Source organism: Choloepus didactylus, chromosome 13, assembly GCF_015220235.1.
Source record: "Choloepus didactylus isolate mChoDid1 chromosome 13, mChoDid1.pri, whole genome shotgun sequence".
Classification (NCBI taxonomy): domain Eukaryota; kingdom Metazoa; phylum Chordata; class Mammalia; order Pilosa; family Megalonychidae; genus Choloepus; species Choloepus didactylus.
The window spans coordinates 91,576,253-91,595,755 of record NC_051319.1 but is presented as its reverse complement, the minus strand read 5'-3'; the positions used below and the strand labels follow the sequence as shown (position 1 = coordinate 91,595,755).

The window sequence follows — 19,503 nt, the reverse complement described above, 5'->3', positions numbered from 1 at the left end:
TTGTTATTGTTTTACTGAAATATAATTTGTACTTTTTTTTAATTGAGGTACAAGTCACATAACATAAAATTAACCATTAACCATGTAAAGTGTGCAATTCAGTGGCATTTAGTTCTTCACAAAGTTATGCAACCATCGCCTCTCACAAGTAGTTTTTTCCAAACCACACACTCCTGTCTTCTATCACCCTGTAGTGCTCCCTTTAGTATTTCCTGTAGGGCAGGTGTCTTGTTCACAAAGTCTCTCATTGTCTGTTTGTCAGAAAATATTCTGAGCTCTCCCTCATATTTGAAGGACAGCTTTGCTGGATATAGGATTCTTGGTTGGTGGTTTTTCTCTTTCAGTATCTTAAATATATCACACCACTTCCTTCTTGCCTCCATGGTTTCTGCTGAGAGATCCGCACATAGTCTTATTAAGCTTCCTTTGTATGTAATGGATTGCTTTTCTCTTGCTGCTTTCAGGATTCTCTCTTTGTCTTTGACATTTGATAATCTGATTATTAAGTGTCTTGGCGTAGGCCTATTCATATCTCTTCTGTTTGGAGTATGCTGCGCTTCTTGGATCTGTAATTTTATGTCTTTCATAAGAGATGGGAAATTTTCATTAATTATTTCCTCTATTATTGCTTCTGCCCCCTTTCCCTTCTCTTCTCCTTCTGGAACACCAATGATATGTACATTATTGTACTTTGTTTCATCCTTGAGTTCCCGAAGACGTTGCTCATATTTTTTCATTCTTTTCTCCATCTGCTCCTTTGCGTGTAGGCTTTCAGGTGTTTTGTTCTCCAGTTCCTGAGTGTTTTCTTCTGCCTCTTGAGATCTGCTGTTGTATGTTTCCATTGTGTCTTTCATCTCTTGTGTTGTGCCTTTCATTTCCATAGATTCTACTAGTAGGTTTTTTGAACTTTTGATTTCTGCCGTATACATGTCCAGTTCTTCCTTTACAGCCTCTATCTCTTTTGCAATATCTTCTCTAAACTTTTTGAATTGATTTAGCATTAGTTGTTTAAATTCCTGTATCTCAGTTGAAGTGTACGTTTGTTCCTTTGACTGGGCCATAACTTTGTTTTTCTTAGTGTAGGCTGTAATTTTCTGTTGTCTAGGCATGGTTTCCTTGGTTATCCAAATCAGGTTTTCTCAGACCAGAACAGGCTCAGGTCCCAGAGGGAAGAAATATTCAGTATCTGGTTTCCCTGAGGGTGTGTCTTAGAAAATTGCTCAACCCTTTGATGCCTCGGGTCACTATGCTTTTCTGCCCAGCAGGTGACACCTGTTAGCCTATAATTCTTGACTGGTGTGAGGAGGTATGGCCTTGTTCCCCCAGGCTCTGGGGACTGGTTCTGAATGGAAAGGGCCCCACCCCTTTCCTCCTAGAGAAGACAGACCCCCCAGGTGGAGGTCATTAGCATTTCAATGGTCTCGCTCTCTGCTTGTGGTGTCTCCACCCTTCCCAGAGTCACAGCCCTGGAAACTGAAAATGACTGGGGCTTTCTCCACTGAGCCAAAAAAGAAACAGATAGTCCCCTTCAGACCCAGTCCAAGGCGACCCTCTGGCTCTCCCAGGTCAGTTGTCACCCAAAGCCTCTGTCTGTTTTTCAGGGCTGCGTACCTGTAGTGAGCAGTTCACACTCGCTACTTAAAACCCCAGTTGGAGCTCAGCTGAGCTGTATTCGCTTGCTGGGAGAGAGCTTCTCTGTGGCACCACGTGGCTCCGCAGCTCGGGCTATGGGGGAGGGGGTCTCCCAACCTGGTTCCGCAGGTTTTACTTACAGATTTTATGCTGTGTTCTCGGGCATTTCTCGCAATTCAGGTTGGTGTATGATGAATGGATGGTCTCATTTGTCACCCTGCAGTTATTCTGGATTATTTACTAGTTGTTTCTGGTTTTTTGTAGTTGTTCCAGGGGGACTACTTAGCTTCCACTCCTCTCTATGCCGCCATCTTGCCCAACTCCTCACAAGTAGTTTTTTGTTAGGTAGTTCAGGTTGTCTCCATAGACCCACAACAACAAAAGAAATGCTCTCAAGGGAAAGCAAGAAAAAAAATCAGCTTTTATTTATAAAAAGACTGTGGTAAGAGTACTAGATTAGGAGCCAGGAGACCTGGGTTCTTCTCTGAACTCTGCCCCTAACACATAGTATACTTTACATCCCTTTTCTGTGTTGAGCATCAGTTTCCCCTTATAAAAAAGGAAGGGGTGGATGTGATGGTTTGAAAAGATCATGTCATTTTAATCGATTTCTGTGGGTGTAGACCTGTTGTGGATGGGACCTTCTGATTAGGCTATTTCAATTGAGGAGTGCCCCAGGGTGGGTCTTAATTCTCTTGCTGGAGTCCTATAAAAGAGGATAAAAGAAAGAAGAGAAACACAGAAAGAAGCCCCACTGAAGCTAAGACAGACAAAGAATCCAGAAGTTGAAGCAACGAAACCTGGGGGAGAAGGACCAGCACATGCCGGCCGTGTGCATCCCCATGTGACAGAGGAGTCCAGATATCACCTGATGATGCCTTGATTTGGACATTCTCATGGCTTCAGAACTGTAAACTTGTAAGTTAATAAATCTGCATTATAAAAGCCAACCCATTTCTGATATGTTGCATTACAGCAGCTCTAGCAAACTAACACAGCAGACTAGATGATATCTTGGGTCCCACTTGGCTCCAACCCTTGTGCAGGTCTAACACTTAACCTGGACAAGGGGCACCCCTGCAAAGGACTTTAGGGTCCTTGCCTTGACAGTTAGAAGGAAGAAAAGGGCAGTACCAGAACCTCAGGCAGACAAGCCCATTTAGTTAGCTGCTGACATGAAAGCCACCTGCTTTCAGAGGAGCTGGATGTGTTGGCATTTCCATTTGCGTGCTTCTGTGTTTTTGCTGCAATGTGGCTGTGGAGGGGAGAACACCTGATTCTTCTCCCATTGTCCTGCCGTCTATACTTCCCATATGTCAGGGTTCATCGTCTGTTCCCTGATAGCATCCAGCCTGCTGCTAAAGATAAATCTTACCATCTACCTCATGAGGGTATTATTTTGTGCACAAAGTGTTTTGTTGTTGTTAGGTGATGACATTTTAATAAAGTAAAAATAGAAATCATTCAGTTAAAAATGAAGGAATCCTTAGGGCCTGAATGGCACCAACAGATGATTTTAATAACATTCACTCTCCTAGTGGAGGTTGTCTCATTTCTTTTCTTTCTCTCTTTCTCTCTGTGGCTCTCATGCCCAAAGCATAAGACCTGTGGGTCACAAGGCTTGATACAAATTTGGTGAACCTGGAGAATCTGGCTTGTTGTCAAGTCCAGGTTCTACCATTAACTAGCTGTGTTACCTTGGAAAGGTTACGTATACTCTCTGTAAAGCTGGGATAATAACAGTAGTCTTCTCATGAGGCTGTTGGGAAGACTAAACAAAATAATGATTGTGGAAGGCTTCATACAGCATTTGGCTGGAAATACGTGTTCATTTGTTGATTTGTTAACATCAAAAACTCTGGTGTCTTTTGCAAAACACACACACCTGGATTCACTTCCCTGAGACTCCAATCCAGTAGGATCAGAGTAGGAGAGCCAGGTATTTGCATTAGAAAACAACCACAGGACAGTAGGCATGGGACCCACTACTATAGCCTGAGTACATTTCCTAAGCCTACTAGGTTCTAAGATTGTCCACACTCATTTAGAAGGTAGAGGACGTTTTGGAGCCACTTGGTTCTCAAAGTGTGGTCAATGAACCAGCAACATCAAAATCACCTGGGAACTTGTTAAAAATGCAAATTCACGGGCCCCACATCTGACCTCCATCAGAGACTCTAGGGGTGGGGTCCAGCAATCCATGGTTTAACAAGCCCCCCAGGTGATTCCGATGCCTGATAAAGGTTACGACCACTGTTTTCAAGGAAGATTGGCTTAGTAGAAGGTCCTGGCTTAGAAGGACTTCCTGACCACAGTAAGTATTCGCTCCAATCTGTTGAATGTTTGAAAGAGTGATGAATCTGTCTTTTAAGTGTTACTGATATTTGCATGATTAATTGTAGTTTTCAAAATATTTTCACACAGTTTCTCCTTTGAAACTCATCGTAGCCCTGTGAGGTAGCCCCTGAATCATCTGTGGTACAACATTTTACAGATAAGGAGACTGAAGCTCAGTTGTTCGTTGAATTGAACTCAAAAGTAGCAAAGGTGGGGTTAGGATTAGGATCTCGGATTTGGTCCTAGGCACTTTGTAGGACTCCTTTAGTGGGTTGTAAATCTCTCCAAAGCTTTATGTGCTATATCCCGAGACCAAATAGCTGAATAAGCTGAAACAACACCTTCTCTACTGGAATTTCTAACTTAGTGTTCTCAAGCTAAACAATGAAAGCAGAACTTCTCAGAACTTACGGCACCAGCCTTAAGCCTTAATTTCAGGCTCAGCATGCTGTTGCCATCCGTACTTTCCTTCCATCTGCTTGGTATGGTTACCTACCTGCCAGCCTCCCCTCTGTGCTGGGAAAATGAGCTCTGTGTACTGGTCACAGGGGAGGGACACAGGAATTGTCTTGGGGGTGAGGGACCTCTCTGCTTCTCCCATGGCCATGGCCTGGAGGGAATACTTAGAGTAGGGTTTCTCAACCTCAGCACAAGTGACATCTTGGACCGGATAATTCTTTGTTGCGGGGGACTGTCTTGTGCATGGTAGGATGTGAGGCACTAAGGCACGTTTTAGCATCTCTTGTCTTAATGATTATGTCTATCTGTCCATTTGTGTTTTCTGCATCATGTCAAATTAAGCACACTCTCTGACAACCATGAAGCAATCTGTTACATGTGAGACTGAACCTGTAGATGAGGTTCAAATATCAAATAAATCTATAACACTGTTAAAAAAAAAAAAAAGGCAACCTTGACTTCTACCCACTAGTGCCAATAGCAAGTGCCCCACTCCTGGATGGAATCATGGCAATCAAAAAGGTCTCCAGAATACGCAAATGTTCCTGGTGGAGGAACGAGGGCAAAATCATCCCACGTTGAGAACCACTGCCTTAGTGTGGAGTTGTTCAGGAATGAGGTGCAGAACTTCCAGCTTTAGCACCCCTGAAAGAGGCTTATTGCCTTTCCTTTTCACCTCTGTCCCTGAGGACAATCATATTAAAAATCTGAATTCATATTATTGAGTCATTGAATTCTCTGTTGCCATCCGTACTTTCCTTCCATCTGCTTGGTATGGTTACCTACCTACATCGTTCTTGTACATTATTTTTACTCTTTCTCGCTGTGCCTGTGTCAGCCTGAGGGTATTTCTCACACAGCACCCAGTACACCATAAACAAGCAAGTGGTACTGCTGCTTACTTTCAGAACTTTCCCCCACCTGCCCAAGTGTTCAGAGTGTGTGCCCCACAATTTTCTGGGATACTTGTTAGAAATGCCTATTCCTAGACACCACCTGAGACTTTAAGTCTGGCAATCTGGGGATAAGGTACAGAATTCTACATTATAAAAAAAAGACACCTCCCACTTGATTTGGGGGCACATTTTGGGGGGAGAGCAAAGCTGTTAAGGTAGCAGGTTTGGTTCTTCCTTCCTCAGAATCCCAGATTGAGTTTTTGCTTTTCTTTGTTCTTTGTGACTAGAGAACCTAAATTAACATGATGCCATGATTTTTATTTTTCTGTAGTATGTCAGGCAGATATTATTGGTCCTCTGAATGCTGTTTGTTTCCTGTGAGTAAATTGGAAAACATCAGAATTTTAGACACTATGGAATAATAGATTCAGTTGGCTGGGATATTTAAATTGGTAGGATATGAAAATATAAATCTGAACAGTTGATAATAGGCTCTTTTGCCCTCTGAGTCTTAATGCTGTCTTGGTCTCTAACCTAATAAATGAGGCATTTGGAAAGAAGAGTAACAGGTGTGCTCTAACTCCAATTTCTTTATAAAAGTGAAATTCTGGTGTACAAGGAACATTCATTCACACCATGAGAAGATTTTCCACTTTTTAAAAGGATTTAGCTTGCTTTAAACATCAACCTTTTCTCATGAATGAATCAGTATGAATAAAACAAAGATTCTGCCTGTTACTGTGTCTCTGAAACAGCTGGAGACAGCCTCATCCATTTTGGAAGATGCCTGGATAATGGTGCTGGATGAAAGTAAGGGCAATGTGGCATAATACAAAGCTCACTTGGAAAGATGAGCGTTAAGAGTCATGTCAAAGAGAAAGGCAATTATCCTTCACAATTGCTAAAATCCCGAAGCAAGAGGCCCATGTGAGGGCCCATCAGGAGAGAAATACTATAAAGGTGGAAAGAGGAGACAAATGAGCTTTCAAACATGAGCTCCATGTGGAAAGTCACACCAGCAGGCACTCCAAAAAGCAGGCATTGATCTGTGGTTCAGGTGATTCTTACAAGAGCATCTCTATACTATGAGTCCTCGAGGTGGGCGGGTATCAGGAACTAATTCACTTAAGAATGGTTAATAGTGGTCCCTGAGAAACGTCTGAGAGTCTAGATTTGTAGAAGCTGAATATGCAGAAACCATATAACTTACAATTTTTTTCTCTAGAAAGGGATCTCTAGGATAATGTTTAGCGAATGGCTCTCAATTTTTTTCTGTTCGTTTTTTTTTTCCCCATTCCATTCATACAGACCACCCTTCTCCAATTTTTTTCTTTTAACTGCAGTGTTTCTGAAGTTGAATTCAGGGTATAAGTATCATTTGCAGAAGTTTTCTTTTAATTTATTGTCCAAACTGAAAAAATTGAGAGTGAATAGGCACATTATTAATAAGATGCCAGGTAGCAGGTGTAAACAGGGACTGTCCCTCAGGCATACTGGCAGGATGGCTCATGCCCCCCAAGAAACAATCCCAGCCTCACCAAGAATAAAATGTCCCAAAAATGGGCATAGCCTCCTGTGCACAAGGAGGAAAATCAGAATGGGCTATTGAAGATGTGGTTAACTGAGGAGTAAGGGCTAAACAAAATAGTTTAAACATCAGGTCTAACAAGTAGATAAGCTGAATCTTTGGTATATTGTCTCTGGAATCATATTTCTTTGGGAAAGTCAGGTAAGCACCCAGCTTTTACAGAATCTATCTGATATAGAGTTGGCACACATCTCTTATGTTCTGATTTGGACAAAGCCACATGATACAAGTAAAGTAGTCTAAGCTTCTTTCCCTAGCAAGAAAGCATCTTCTTCCTCACGGGAATCATAATAATACTTAATTTTTATTGAGTGATTTTTTTGTGGTGAGCACTTCATTAATCACTTTATAAATATGTCAGTCATCCTCTTTTGATCCTTGATGAAACTGAGGCACAAATGAAGTTTAGGAAACGCATCAAAACTCTCACAGCTAGTGGGTGGTAAATTGAGTTTTGAACCCAGGTAATCTGGCTCTAGTATCCACATTCTTAGCTACTATATTATGCCATTGATTTTTTTTTTTTTTTTAATTCATAGACCTTTGTTAAATCTTATCATGTTTGTTGCTATCCCTTCCTCTCACTTAATCTCTTTCTCCATCTTCAGGGGTGTTTAGGCCGTGATCACCCCAACTTGTTCATATTAAAGGGGGTGTCAACAGTATGGGGAAGGGGGCTGCATCTGATTGTTGTTCTTAAAGAGGCTGTTGCCTCTGGGTTTTAGGACTTGTCTGCTATAGGAACACTCTGGTGGATTTAAGTTTCTGAAAGATAAAACTTAGTGACTGAATCTTTTTTTTTTTTTAAATCTTCATTTTATTGAGATATATTCACATACCACGCAGTCATACAAAACAAATCATACATTCGATTGTTCACAGTACCATTACACAGTTGTACATTCATCACCTAAATCAATCCCTGACACCTTCATTAGCACACACACAAAAATAACAAGAATTATAATTAAAATGAAAAAGAACAATTAAAGTAAAAAAGAACACTGGGTAGCTTTGTCTGTTTGTTTGTTTCCTTCCCCTATTTTTCTACTCATCCATCCATAAACTAGACAAAGTGGAGTGTGGTCCTTATGGCTTTCCCAATCCCATTGTCAGCCCTCATAAGCTACATTTTTATACAATTGTCTTCAAGATTCATGGGTTCTGGGTTGTAGTTTGATAGTTTCAGGTATCCACCACCAGCTACCCCAATTCTTTAGAACCTAAAAAGGGTTGAGTGACTGAATCTTTAAAGAATCCCATGTAGGGACCTAGGTATTTGGGAACTACTTTTGGAAAGGGCATGACATACTATGGCCATTTGGGATGTCTACCTGGAGCCTGCATGAGAGAAACTTCCAGGATAGCCTCTCAACTCTATTTGGGATCTCTCAGACACTGTGACTTCAGCTTGTTACCTTTCCCCCTTTTGGTAAAATAGGTATTTTCAATCCCTCGCTGCCAGGACCAGACTCACTCCTAGGAATCATGTCCCTGATCGCCAGGGAGATTCATTCCCTTGGGAGTCATGTCCCTCTTGGGGGGGGGGAGGTTATTTGCCAAGTTGGGCATAGAGAGAGAGAGGCCACATCTGAGTAACAAAAGAGGTTCCCTGGAGGTGCCTCTTAGGCATAATTATAGGAGGGCTCAGCCTTCTATTTACAACCCTAAATTTCATAAGATCAGGCCTCAAGTACAGGGCTTGATTTATTAAGTAGTAGGTTCTTAACTTCACTTAATCTATATATTCTATCCCAAGATAAATGGTCAGTTTCTTCCATTATCTTCACTTGTTGTACAATCATTATTCTCAACTTTAAAGAATTATCATAATACATCCCAGAGCTCTTATCAGCTGCTAATTATTCATCCCTAGTATTGTGTAGAGTTGGTAAGATATTCCTATTAAATATAGTCTTTAATATGTAATGGGTAGTTTTTGATCTTTCACAAGGATAGTTTCTGAGGTGGCTGAATTTGTAGATTAATTGATTTTTTGACTTTTGTCCTAACTTGCAATAACCAAGATGACAAGAAAATGAGGGGAAGATAGAAGTGAATGAAAGAAAACAGGATGGCCTCATAGTCATCATGTCTGAAAGCCAAGATTAAAACACTGTTCTCTGAATGGAAGGTAAATCTTGTACAGGGTTTGGTTGAAAGGACCTATATGACTCCATTCACAGACTCTACAAATGGTGGACCACCAGGTTTCATGTACAAAGGCACCCGGTTGAGGGGAAAAGTGGGGGTTGAACCCCAGCCTGGGTTCTGCTTGACCAGCCATGCACCGTCGTAAGGCTATGCTAGACAGAGGGAGCAACTTTTCCTAAGTTGCAGAAAGGTAACCTCTGTGGGCTGTGGAGGACTCTCTGCAACTGTGAAGCTCTGTAGGGTTTATTTGCACCAGCGTGAAAGAAGATCTTCTTTCTATTTAAGGTAGGGAGCCCTTGTGTTTTAGTGTAAGTCACCTTCATGCTAAGTCTCACCATTGTTCACATTTCTGGGATTCACTGAATCTGCTCCCAGATGTCAGAAGAGTGGAGGCAAGGCAAAAAAAAGGCATTAGAAGAAAGTGGAAAAAATCTTTTTAGACAGTCCATAAATAAATAATGACTCTGAGCTTTGAAATTAGAGGGCATACACAAAAGCATTTCTTAGCCCTCTGAGCACAGGTGGAATCTGGAAAATCAGGTGTAAAACTCAACTGGGTAAATAAATAATGAGCGAAGGATGGTACTTGGAGTTTCAGTCCCACTTCCAAATCCCTTTTGTGAGAATCAAAGAGCAAGGACCTTTGAAGATTCAGGATTCCCTCATCTAAGTACAGAACAAGGATCTTCTTGCCATAGTAACATTTAGAACATGCAGGCTGCGTGTCAAGCAGGTCTGTCCTGATATACCAATAAATTGAATGCACATTAAAATAAGCATTAGGAAGAGATCATATACATTTTAATCATTGCTGGCAAAAGCTTATTCTGCAGGATATCTTCGATCAGTGTTTCTTGAACTTCAGGCACTTATTACCTTCATGACTATTGCCATATCCCTGTATCACCTAAAGTCTGGTTGCCACATACACTGTTGTCTAGTTGATATTTTTCTTTAAATGGACTGACACTTTTTAAATGAAAAATTTTTGAACAGAAACTTATCTCTTCCACAAATATAAAACCAACTTGCCCTCATAAGAAGGAGAGCATAAAAGTAGATGCAGTGAGAACAAAATAATATCACTAATTCCTAGGTAGATACAGTGCCTGCCAAAGTGCTAAGCTTGAGGTCTGTCTTTATGAAAAAATGTTAAAAGATATTAAAGGCAAACTTGCAACAGGTAACTGTTACGGTTTCCTTGAAGAAATCAGAAGGATTGAAAGAAAATTGAAAAGAGAATAATTTTCTCATCATGTAAATCCACTGTTACTTAAGGGTGCATTGGTATTCCCGCCACTGTTCTAAATCATAAAGCTCCCCCACATTGTCCCTGCTCACCCGGAAAATATGATTTGTGTACATAATTCAAATGAGTCAAGCAAGATACCCTTTTCCAGGTGTAATACTCCTTTGCTGGGGTTATCAACATGTTCTACATGCATGTTATGTAGTTGACTGCAAGCAAATCATCAACTTACCATGTTCATCAAGTAAAATGTTGTCAGGCTTCATATCCCTAGGGGAGTAAAAAGGAAAGAGAAAAATGTTCATAACAAAACAAGCAAATAAACAGAAATAAAATGTAAAAGCAAAAATGTTCAGGCATTGCTAACTAGGGTTGAAGCAATGTCCTAGTCCCTCATCACTCACAGTCTCATTTAGTTTTCACAGTGAATGGATGAGACAGTTACCCAGTTCGCAGATCAGAAAACTGAGACTTGCAGGGGTTAAGTAACTTAGCCTAAGGTCACAAAGCCAGTAAGCAGGAGAACTGGCTCTAAACCCAGTTCTCTCTCATCTGAGAACTCAGACTTCTAATTTTAATATAAAAATCTAACCATATAAGTTTTGGTCCAATAGGATCATAGGAGGGCATTTAAATTGTCGTAAAACAGTAGTACTAATCATCATTTTCATCTGTGTAACTCTGAAGTAAACTTAAAGACCATATATTATGGGAAAAACACAATATTGTGATTACATTTTAAACTTCCACAGATTAGAACTTTTTAAAAATCATGCTACAATACCTTTAGCCATTTAATAAATATTATTTCTGGGGCAGTGAATTAAAGGATTTGGGCCTGTCTTCCATGCTGTGATATTTAAATCCATAGAAGGGAACAAATCACACCCTCTTCCAACAAAGGGAGTAGTTTGGTAAATGCTTAGAGGAATGGCCTGTGGAGTTTTCAAAGACCTTTTGAAACGCATGTTATCAGAAGCAGTATTCCTCAATCAGAGAACAGCATTTTAGTTTTATAACATCCCTCAGTTCTCTACTCCCAGATTTTCACTGCCCTTCCTCCCCTAATGTATCATTAAAGCTCTTCAACCTAAATTCACAGAAGCCATTAGGGAAGAAATTCTGAAATAGATTTCAGGAACACATTTTCAGTCAAGTAAAATGGCTTTTATGCCCCTAGAATAAAGTGACCTCAGTCTTTGACAAACTAAGACTGTCAGGTTCTTCTTTTCTTCAAAATATTAATGAGTTAACAGGTTCCTTATCTACAAACAGCACCAAGTACATGCTACCCACCAGGCAGGTGCATAGATTAGCTCATGAACTATGAATATCTTCTCATTTAATGTAAGTTGTTAAAATTAATTCTGGATTTAAAGAGTGATCATCTGTATCTGTGGCCAACTTTTCTCTGGTGCAAGGTACAATTTATTAAAAAGATACAGAGTAAGAGTTTTTCAAACTGTATGTTTCTGTTGGGTAAACTCTCACAGACCCCTCCCCAAACCTTTTGATGGATCCCATTGTTCCAAGTATTGTCAAGTCCAGACACACTCACATGGCATGAAGCCCCTTTCATAATAAGGCTCCTGTGCCCCAGCCCCATGGAACGCATGGGGTCTCACTTCCTCACCTTGTGTTCCTTTGCCCAAATCAGAACCCTCTCATCAATGTGCTCAGATAATGCTGATCCCTCCCTTCTCCTCATATATTAGATTCCACTTCTGGCAGGAAACCTTCCCTGAATTTCCAATTCTCAATTAAAGGCCCCTCCTTTGTGCTCCAACTGCACAGTGCACTTATCACACTTTAGTTTTTCTCCAACTGGATCATAAACTCCTTAATGCTAGTGACGGTTTCTTGATTAATGTCATTCTATCATGTAGACACACAGTGGCTAGTGCTCAGTAAATGAATGACTAAATGACATAGGAGAATTTCTAGAGTGATCAAAAAAGTGAAGCCTAGCTGTAAATACCCGAGTGCTACGGTACACCGTCTGACACTCTCTGAAGTTTAAGGCTGGAGATAAACCAGGAATTAGGCTCTTTCTACTTCTTTCAGCTCTGCATCCAGATCAGGCAGTGTCTGCCAGGTGAGGATGGGCCTGAGGAGCCCCACCCACAGAGAAACATAGGTATGGCAAGTCAGCATAAAGATTTCTCGGCCTGAATCTACAAGGATTGTGGGGAGAAATGAATTTCTGTGGATTTGACACTCTATGAGCCTTCTATTAAATCTGAGGGCATCATTTTTCTTATTTGTTAAAGCCCCATTCATTATATCCATGACTTTTCCCAAGGACTACCTTGAAGTTTAGAGAATAACAAAGAGATCAGAGAGGTAACAATTATTTTAATATGATACTTCTGACTTCAATCTCATACTCATTTATTCATTAAATATTTATTTACTTTGGTAAGTCACTGTGCTGGGATATAGGAAATATAAAGATAAGTAAGACCTAATTCCCTCGGGGAAGGAACGGTAAGAAAGATTAATAAGTAACCATGCCAAAAAGGTATAAAATAGTAAAGAGGCATGTTTAATACAAAATTCAGATAAAGAATATGAGGAAAAGCTTAGAAAAATGCAATAGTTAAAATAGATGAAATGAATTAACTAAACAGATTCTAGCCACACAGTTTCTCCAAAATGTGATAAGGTAGCATCTAAGTGATTACAGGGATAAATTGGAGTATGGTAAGACTGGATAGGCCCTGGCCATCTGCCCAGATACAAACCCACAGAGACCTCCAGGGTACTCAGATGTGCAGTCACACTCAGAAATACCATCTAGGACTTGTTAAAATCCAAGAAGGCCAATCTCATTTAAAAATAAGAGCCTCTTAAAAACTTATCTATGAATAAAAAAGTGCTGGAAAAGCCCAACACTTAGCACTCATCAGCAAATTCTTTGATTAAAAAATATATATAGGTCTTTTATGACCCAAATCTCATCAGCAGGTAGCTAATGTGACAAGTTCCCTCTCACTTATCTATCATTCTTGATGATTTCAATGATTATGTAGATGCTCCAACCAGTACCTTGGTATCTCAGTTCCTTGACTTACCTCCAATAATTTTTCATCTATCCCTCCCCAATCACTCACTCCCATTTCCATAATTTTTCCTTTGTCATTACTACAGCACCCCACTGACAAGCATGGCCTTCTATCCTATACTATTCCCAAACTCATATCTACCACAGTGAGACCACCAAATATTGACCCTATCATGTTTTCTTTATACATCAAAACCCACATTTCCTCAGTTTCCTTCCATAGTCCATTGTTAAACAATTCCCTTGTAGAATCCTGAATTCCTTCATCCCCTTCAGTTGTACTCACGACACTGCACTCCAACAATGATTAAATCCCAAAATTCTTCTTGCCTATACCCAAGCACCTGAACTTCGCTAGAAGAAAAGACATAGTAAGACCCACTGTTCTTATTTAAATTCATGACTACATATCTCAAATGAGCACTCAATGTGTCAGGCAATCTTGCAATACTTGCCTTCTCCAAAATGGCCACTTCACACTTTTGCATCATTCTTCACACTTCTTAAACTCTCTCCTTCCACTTTCTTTCAGTTGATAACTCTTTATTTCACAAAGATAAGAAAATTATCATTTGTGACTCACCTATCACCAAGTCTACTAACCTCACTATTTCTGTATCATACTCATTTACTTTCCTCCAGCATGTTGGATTTAACGTCCCTGCACCTACTCCAGACAGCCCTTCTACTGGGACTCAGGGTCTCATCCCCTCTCCCACTCTCATGCATTTCCCTCAGGTAAGTTTCCCTTCCTTCCCCTACACCAGCTCCTTTTCCTTCTCTTATAGAAAATACGTTATGATTGCGTCTCTGGGAAATACCTTCCCTTGACCCATATCGATCTCCACTTATAGCTCTATTTTTCTGTTTCCATTTACAATAAAACCTCTAGATTGTGTTGTTGATAGGTGAAAAATTAGAAACAGCAACTGCTATTCACTACCCAGACCATTCTGACCAGGCTTCCATCCCCTCCACACCGTAAAACTGAAGTACACTGATGACTCAGCTTACCTAATCCAATTATCATGCTTTTTATTTATTGTACTTAACTCGGTGGGTTGACCACTCCTTTCCTCCTGACATACTTTATTCTTGTGGTTGCAGAAAGCCACATTTTCCTGCTTCTTCTACCTCTGAGATCTCTCAGTCTTCTTTGCTGGATCCTTCTTGGTTCAAACTCTAAATGTTAGTATTCTCCAGGGCTCAGTCTTATACCATCTATACTCCATTTAAATGATTTCATTTAGTTCCGGGATTTTAAATACTATTGATGTGCCAAGTATATTACACACACACACAACACACACACACACATGCACCCCACAGTTATATATCCAGCCTTGATTTCTCCATGAAATTCCAGATTAGTACATAAAACTGGCTGCTTGGTGGTTCCATTCGTATGTCTAACAGCCGTGACAAACATGGGTCCTAATGAGAACCTTTTAAATCCATCCACCTCCATCATCCACACTCTTTTTCAGAGTTCCCATAAATGGTCCCATAATTTTCCTATTATACAAATGAAAATCTTGAGATTGTTCTTAGTTCTTCTCTTTCAACTTATAACACCAATCCCTCGGGAACTCTTGATGACACTATCTTTAAAATTTAATTACCTCTACTGTTATTACCGTCATCTCTCAGTTTAAGTCTTGCAATAGTACCTTGTTCTCCTTGCTTTCTCTCGTCCCCAGTACTCTATTACCTCAGGCGTTTTTCATTACACACGTCATCCCTGCCCAGCATCTTCCATTGGCTCCCAACCACATGTGGAATAAAATGAAGCCCTTACTCCTGTCTTTACATGCCCCACATGTTCTTTAATCCTTTCCAGCCCTGAGCTATATCTCATACCACCCTTTCCCTGCCACTCACCATGTTTCAGCCACACTGGATTTCTCTGTCTTCTTTGCAGAGACTATCCCCTCTGCCTGCAATCCTGTTCCCTAGATTTTCACATGGCTTGCTTTGTCTTGCTATTCAGATCTCAGGGAACATACCTCTTCTCAATTCTTTCCTGACCACTCAATCTAGAATAGCACCCCACTCCATCCTTATCTCATTACCTCTGTCTTATTTCACCATAGCACTTATTGCTGTCTACGATTTTCTTATTTGTCATTTTTGTTGAGCCTGCCACCCCAGAAGCCTTTTTTTTTTTTTGTATTGTCCAATGCTCTAGCCCCCAGGCTCATGGAAGTGCTTTGCACAAAGTAGGTGCTTAAATAAATAAACATGTGTCAGAAAAATGAATGACTCCTGGTTCCTTGTCTTCTAAAACTCTTGGAATACTAAGCCCTGTATTTGCCTTTTCTCCTAAGAAGGGAAAAAAACAAAAGCAAAACAGAACAACAATAATAAACTCTCTATTTATGCCAGATGCTCTGTATTTACTGTTGGCCAACTAAAATACTGAGCATTTTTAGTAAGTGTATGAGTGTATATTAGAGTAAGAGTAATAAAGAAGTGTTTTCTGCATAGTTTGGCCTATGATTTTGGACAGGAGCTATAGGTGTTGGGGGTTGGTAAATTGCAATTCTAGAACACACACATTCTGTGGAAAGTTTTCATTGCATCTTAATTTGAAGAAACAGAAAAGGCCAGGTCCTGCTGAATCAGCTGATTGTGGCTGTGGGAAATATAAATATCAGGGTGGAAATACAATGCTCCCTGTGGCAGTCCCAAGGCAGAACTGATAGCTCTGTTGTTCTCACTTGAATGACTTTACAAGACATTTGTGGAGCTTAATAGGCTAATTACATCCCTTCACTGTGCCTACCCGGGAATCTAGTTGCTCACCCTGCAATCCGATACAGTGTGTGTAAGAACCTGGAATTAGAATATCAGTGTATCCAAACCAAAATAAACCCTTCAGAGCCCCTCAGCCTTCTGCCAGAACCACAGTTTGGGCTTAATTCTTTGCCACCCAACATTCCCTTGCACCGGGTCATCGCTGAGTTCTTGAGAGGGGAAATATATTATTTGGGGCGTTACACAAAGACTTCTGGTCCCCAAAAAACATACCTCTGTTAAGAAAGTAGTGGGTATAGGGGGTGAGGTGGGGATAACCTGCAAGCAGAAACACATGGTTTGGAAGAGGAGGTAGAAGTGAAAAGCTGTCAGGATTGGATTATTATGGACAAGGTATCGTCCTCCATCTCTACCTTTCTTACCAACTGGCTGCTGCTTTTTCTCAACTTCAGCATTTTCTACAGTTTGTTCAAGGGAATTCAAGATACAGAAGCTGTTATGAGGTGCTCAAGAAAAGGAACTGCAGGCTGCCAGGCTGCAGTGGACATTATCAGTGCTCCCAGGGGAAAAAAATACATATTATACAGATGTGCATATTTATTTTTGGGGTAACTGGCTTTTCATGGATAGCATTGCTTTTAATTCTTCATCTCTATTTTGTGCATCCAATGTCATTATTTATGAATAAATAAAGTAAATTCTACTCCAAATATCATAAGGGCAGGGGTTTGACCGTCCATGAAAATGTTACACAGCATATCTTTAGGACACTTTCCTCAAAGTGTCACTCAATATACCAGCAGACTCCCCTCTCCTTCCCTCTCTCGTGTCTTCTCCCACATTCTCTGGATTTCTCCTCAATTGTCCCCAGAAATTTAGCTTATATGCCACTCAGCAAAACAACAGCCAGGTTATCAGACCCACATGCAGGATCTCATTCTTCTCAACCGCACCCCTTCCCTAACCTTAGCTACGTATCAAGATATTCACCCCCCAAAAATATGCTGCTTTGGTAGTGGTGTTGGTGGGTGAGGGGCAGACAACAGATTTTAAAGGACTGCTTGGTGACAGAAGTTTAAATAAATTTATTTGGTCAAGAATTAGGACCAGTTGGAGAAGTTACAAAGAAACAAAGTCAAGATGTGTAGAAGAACTTCTAAGCAGTCACAGATTTCCAAAATTGGCATGGACTATCTCGAAATGTAAAAAGTGAGGGATGTTGTCACAGAGCCCGCAGAAACACCTGGCAGCAATACGTGGAAGTGAGGAGTGTAACAGAGAAACCAACCTGACCAGCTCAGCTTTAAAACACCTTTGGGCCCTGAGCCTCTGTGATTCACCCAAGCCTTGCTCCCAAGGATCCTTCCAATAAGCCAGTTCTCTTCAATTACTTATTATTTGGATATCAAATGAAAGCAGTATTACCTCATTTTACCAATAAGGAAATGGAGAATTTGGGACATTGACTTTCCTACAATCACACAGCTTATAAATGGCAGAAATGACATTTGAATTTCACATTCTGTCCACAATTACTATTTTAGGGCAAGTATATTCCAACCTCTGGGCCAATTCTTTCTAATCAGTAATGGCTGCCGTGTTGATTAAAAGGGCCTCCAAATTCAGGTTCAAGGGGAAAGAGTGCCAAGATTGATTAGCAATTGATTTGCAATTCCTGCCAAAGACACAGGAGGAGCAGTCTGAAACAAGTTGCCAAAAATTTTCTGAAATTGCTGTACTTCACATGAGTCATGAGAATGGTTATAGCTATTATTCATTGTCCATGCTGTGGTCAGTCCGTGGCCGGTGCTTTATAGACAAGATATCTTTTATTCCTCATAACAGCGCCATAACACGGATATTATACCCATTTTTGCAGAATAAGAAGAGGCAGCTCAAAGAGTTTAAATTACTTGTCCAAGATGACATGACAAGTAATTGACCGAGTTGGTATGACAATCAAAGTCTGATTGTGAGGTGCATACTTCTCAGATATTTATATCTTAGTTTTCCTAAACAAAGACAAGAATGTCCTCATATATCCAGGAGTCTGGTGTGTGGTCCAAACAACCCTGCAGTAAATTTAAATATTGTCATAGTTTACTTTTGTGTATTTGAAAATCATGTAGATTTTGTATTCTGTTCTATAATATATCCATGTCTCCTATAATATAAAAATCAAGTTCCAAATTCCTTACTGGAAAGTAAACCTGTTGTTCTAGGAAGATGAAACAAGCTTATTTTGATGTTGCAGATAGCAAACGGTACAGACATCTCAGTTTGGGAAGTATGCCCATACCACCATCCCAGTAACCTGAGATTATCAACTATCTTGCAATCTTTGGAGGCACAATGTTGAGATCATGGGGCTTCACCCTTATGGTTTAGCTGCAGTCAAAGCTCATTGCTTACAATTATTTCCTTTGATTCTGATTCACACAGATTGAAACCTGGGTCACAGTTATGCCTTTTACAACCGAGGAAGCAAGGACACAGAGGCTTAGGTTCCTGAACCAAATCATTGAGCTACAAGGACCAGGCTGTACTCTGGTTTTCTGGGTTTAAGTGAAAAAATGGACTATTAAGAGGGAGGGGTCATGGGAAATGGTCTACAAATAAGCAGGAACCAAAGGAGAACAAGATTGATCCGGTCTGTTGATGATAACATAACTACGAGAGGGCTTCTTTTTTTTTAAAGTAAAGGAGTAGGGAGGAGTATTCAATTAGAAATGAAAAATAATTTTCTCCATTTCAACTCCAGAACTGAAAGTACCCTCTCTTGTAGTAAGAAAAATAAACTCACCACTTGAAATTGAAACAAATGAACTCTCCCTGGCATCAGGAGAATAAAAAATTGAAGCTGAAGGAACATCTGCATTTTTGCAGAGCAACCTGTGAACCCACCCCCACCACTGGAAGGCCCAGAGATGAGAGGATTTGTATATTAGGCAGGCTGACTGGCAAAACAACAACAAGTGTACAATCTGGGATGTCTGGCTTTATAATATCTTATAAGGAGTAAAACTCTCCATATAAATAAAGTGCCAAAATTGATAATGTACTATGTGCCCAAAACCATGCTACATGTTTTAAATGTATCATTTTATCCCCACACAAAACCTAGAGGTCAGTGTGATTATTATTATAAATTTAGGGTAAGGTCGGTACATAAGCCCTCTTGGCAGAAGCTGTAGCAAAAGAGAGTTTGAGGAGGAGTAGGCTAGTATAAGTTTCTTTAATAAGCAAAGCTATAGTGTGGGGAGGACTAGTTAGAATTCGTATTAATTAGTTTGTTGGTTAGGAAAGGGTCTGGCTGCAAGCGACAGAAACCTGACTTCCATTGACTTAACAAAGAGTTTGAGAATGC

At 40.3% G+C, this 19,503-nt stretch overlaps 1 protein-coding gene across 2 annotated transcripts in view; it reads right to left on the bottom strand.

Moving 5' to 3' along the window:
* STK32A (serine/threonine kinase 32A) overlaps window positions 1–19,503 on the bottom strand; it is a 163,814-nt gene that overhangs the window by 39,527 nt on the left and 104,784 nt on the right. For both annotated transcript variants that reach the window (XM_037801990.1, XM_037801991.1), the window contains exon 6: window positions 10,548–10,585. In XM_037801990.1, coding sequence (XP_037657918.1) covers window positions 10,548–10,585 — 38 coding nt within the window. The remainder of the gene's footprint in view (window positions 1–10,547; window positions 10,586–19,503) is intronic.